This window comes from Hordeum vulgare, chromosome 4H (assembly GCF_904849725.1).
Source record: "Hordeum vulgare subsp. vulgare chromosome 4H, MorexV3_pseudomolecules_assembly, whole genome shotgun sequence".
NCBI classification, from domain to species: domain Eukaryota; kingdom Viridiplantae; phylum Streptophyta; class Magnoliopsida; order Poales; family Poaceae; genus Hordeum; species Hordeum vulgare.
In genome coordinates this window covers 45,992,975-45,996,330 of record NC_058521.1, presented here as the reverse complement: position 1 = coordinate 45,996,330, position 3,356 = coordinate 45,992,975, and the positions used below count along the sequence as shown (strand labels likewise).

The following is a 3,356-nucleotide window of genomic DNA, read 5'->3' as shown; positions in this document are numbered from 1 at the left end:
ACGGCCGACGGGTGTGAATGGAGCGGACACCGAGAGGGCGCACGCGTCCGCTTAGCATCCGCGTCGATGCATTTCAGCTCCAAATTTGGACCTAAGATGGATCGGCGCAGACGCGAAGCGTACGCATTTTGATAATGGATCCGCACGTTGAGCCATCACTTTTATCCGCATAGATCTAAACAGACAACCAAGATGAAATTGGTCGCCCCGTTGAAGTTGCTTTTTGCGTCCTTGACATTTGACGAACGGGCTGCGAGACATGAAAAAAACATGTCGTGGGAGTGTAGATTCGTCGGGACAGGCATTACACTAGGTTCAGCCTAGTCCGATATAATTTAGCTAAAATATGTTTAAAATATAAATGTTTTAGTCTAATTTGAACAAAAAATAGATTCGGCTTCCATGTAATTTGTCCGTTTATTTTAAACTGTATGCGAGTAATGTTGGATTGCCGGTTCCCAGACAAGTGTCCATACGGATGGACATGGACTAGTCTTGTGCGTGAACGTATGCGGGGTGCTATTTGCTAGTCAGCGTTGGAGGTGATCTTAACAAAGATGATCTTGACACCTTGAAAGAGAATCTTTCGAAAATTAAACCCGTTCTACGGTGAAACGGCTGGCGAATGCTCTGGAATATGCTGGAACCTAGCAAGAAGTGTTCAAACCATACTTGTCCACCCGTCTTGAAGTCCGAACAAACGGACAAAACACCCTGCCAAGATCTGAACAGACTAGTAGCAGTAGTAGGAATCTAGCTGCAGAATTTCCAGATGCACATGCACATATGTTTTCTGACCAGCCATGTAGCCACAGCACAACTTCGCAAGCCGCACCCTGCAGATCTCAGGTCAGAACCCGAGCGACGATCTTCGGCGCTTTCACACTTAATAAAACAACAATCGCGTGATGATTAGGAACAGAGTACAGCGTTATTTTAACACCTAGCGGTTGATTTGGTCAGTTGATTTCGTCCCGCTTCCCACCTAATCAAGCAACGTAGCTGGCACACGGCAGGATGTCCGAGTAGAGACACAAAAAGAAAAGAAAAGAAAACAAGGCACAGCTCAGCACGAGACCGATTATTATTATTTCCAATGAATTGAGAATAGTAGTACTACAACATTGTGTGTTTACATGAATGAATTAGCCACGGTTTTGGATCAAGGATTCGTAGTGACTTTTCTTTCGAACGGGAATTCAGTGATTCATAGTAATGTGTGAGTGCAGCTTTGGAAATGGCCGGCCGATGAAATCATCCTCTCTCGCATCCTCTTCGATTCATCGCGTCCTGCCATCCAATATGATGCGTGCACCCTTCGTTCTGCTGATCGTGATGATGACGGCGATGATGCAATGTAATGTGATTTCCATGCGATTCCGGCAGATGGCGTGCTCTCGTGCACATTGGTCGCCTGAACTGAATTGGGTTGCCGCCTTGTTGCGAGTATGAGTTGGCTTCGTCTTCCTGCGTCCGCGGGATTGATTTGATGACGCGGTTGATCAGCTGCAGAGCTTGACGGTGCACGCCACCGCCTGCGCCCAGTACTTGAGCCTCGCCTTCACCTCATCCGGGCTGTCGCCTGCAACAACACATCAAGAGAGAAGAACGCTTGAGTTCAAATGCTCGATGACAATCCAATCCAAACATGAAGCTAAAATCACAGTGCGTAAAGTGATCCAATCATGAGCTGGCCATTCTAGAGACTTAAGATGAATCAAGAAATCGATGTTGAACGAACAGACTTAATTTTTCATTGGAAAGCAAGATCCAACCAAGCAACAGCAAGAGACATAGGCCGGGGAATCTGAGCTTACCGGGACAGGAAATCTTCCAGTTGGGGATGGGCTGGACCGGCGAAGGAGGCACGACCGCCGGCGGCTCCGGGGCCAAGTCCTCGGCCTTGGACGACGGCTGGTGCTCGTCCAGGAACCGCTGGCTCATGGAGTAGCAGAGCTCGAGCGCGGGCAGGGTGCCGCACAGCTCCGGGATCTCGTTGTAGCTGAAGCCGAACCCCAGATCCACGCACCCCTTGAGCTCCTCCAGGTCGTCGTCCGTCAGGCTCCTGGCGCGCCCCACGCCGGAGTCCCCCGCGCCCGGTCCGGCGCCGTCCGGCGGGCCGTCCTCCCCGGCCAGCACCACCGGCCGCGCCCTCCGCGGCCACGCCGCCTCCCACTGCGCGCCGCACCACACCTCCTCGGCCTCCGCCTCCTCTACCTCCGCCTCCGGGCCGTTCTTGGCCCGGCGGTGGGCGCGGCGGCGGTTACGGCTGCGTCGGCGGCGGGGGGGCGGGGGCGTCTGCGGCTGCAGGGAGCTTGAGGAGGAGGACAGGGAGGAGGTGGCCGCCGTCGTCGACGCGGACTGGTCGCGGTTGGAGTCGGAGCTCCACATCGTGGCGGTGGCGGCGGTCGTTGAGCTCGCTGGCCTGCTCGCTCGCTGTTCTCACGCGGTGGCTGGCTCCGCGTCTTCCGCTGTCTCTCTCTGTTGCTTTGCTGGATGGTTGTGTTGTGGGTGGGAGAGGAGTGTGGGCCTATAAGTACAGCTGCGTTAATTAGGGGGGTATGGGTTGTTGCCATGTGGGCCCCGCTTCCGTGGCTGTATCGTGGTATGAGTCTTTGGCCGTGTGTGCCATGGGGGATGCGCATGTCACATGTGGCCGCGTGATGTGTCCGGTCTAGTCACTCACTCGCCGTATCCATGCTGTAAATATCTTTTCCATTGGCAGTTCTTTTCTTTTTACGAAATTGATTTGAATCTCTCTGTCTGGAAATACTGGTAGAAAAAAATGAATATATTTAAATGTATTTTAGTTCTATATACATTTAATATTATTAATATTAACGACTAGTTCATCGCAAAAGAAATATATTAACACTAGTAATTTGGATCGAGGAAAGGTTCACAAAGACTATGAAGCATCTCAAATATGATAAAAATTACATCCATATCCCAAAAACCATCGAACGACCGCTACCCTCGTGAAACGAGCCAATGACGCGCCGTTGTTGCCGGACCTTGTCGATGACCGTCGGACAGTCGTCATGCACGTGCTTCGATAGAACATCGTCCTAGAGTCGTAGCTGTCGTCCCTCAACATTCGAATCGATTTGAAGCACTTGACACCAAAAGTGTACACCTCATGAGAAGACTTAACCTCACCATTTCGAGGAGACAATAAGAATTTACGCAAGGGCTCCAACGATTATGTCCCCTCGGACGAATTTGAGGTGCCCCAGAGCCCATAAAACCATCTTGACAATTAAGCATCGCCGTTCGATGAGTGCCGCTGAGAGCCACTTTCTTCACACGCCTTCCGACGGTACAAAGCACCAATGGTACGAGGATGAAACATGGAT

General features: G+C 51.5%; 1 protein-coding gene across 1 annotated transcript; it reads right to left on the bottom strand.

Annotated features, from left to right (window-relative positions):
* Window positions 1-1,066: 1,066 nt before the first annotated feature.
* LOC123451155 lies at window positions 1,067-2,518 on the bottom strand. The gene is made up of 2 exons (XM_045128160.1): window positions 1,818-2,518; window positions 1,067-1,582 (listed from the first exon to the last, which is right to left on the bottom strand). Exons 1-2 carry the CDS (start codon window positions 2,389-2,391, stop codon window positions 1,503-1,505), a joined length of 654 nt encoding a protein of 217 aa, XP_044984095.1. The 5' UTR covers window positions 2,392-2,518; the 3' UTR covers window positions 1,067-1,502.
* Window positions 2,519-3,356: the final 838 nt, after the last annotated feature.

Coding starts and splice junctions, on each gene's coding strand:
- LOC123451155 (XM_045128160.1), bottom strand. CDS start 2,391: ATGTGGAGCTCCGACTCCAACCGCGACCAGTCCGCGTCGACGACGGCG. Junction 1,583..1,817: donor CTGGAAGATTTCCTGTCCCG/GTAAGCTCAGAT, acceptor GTGTTGTTGCAG/GCGACAGCCCGGATGAGGTG.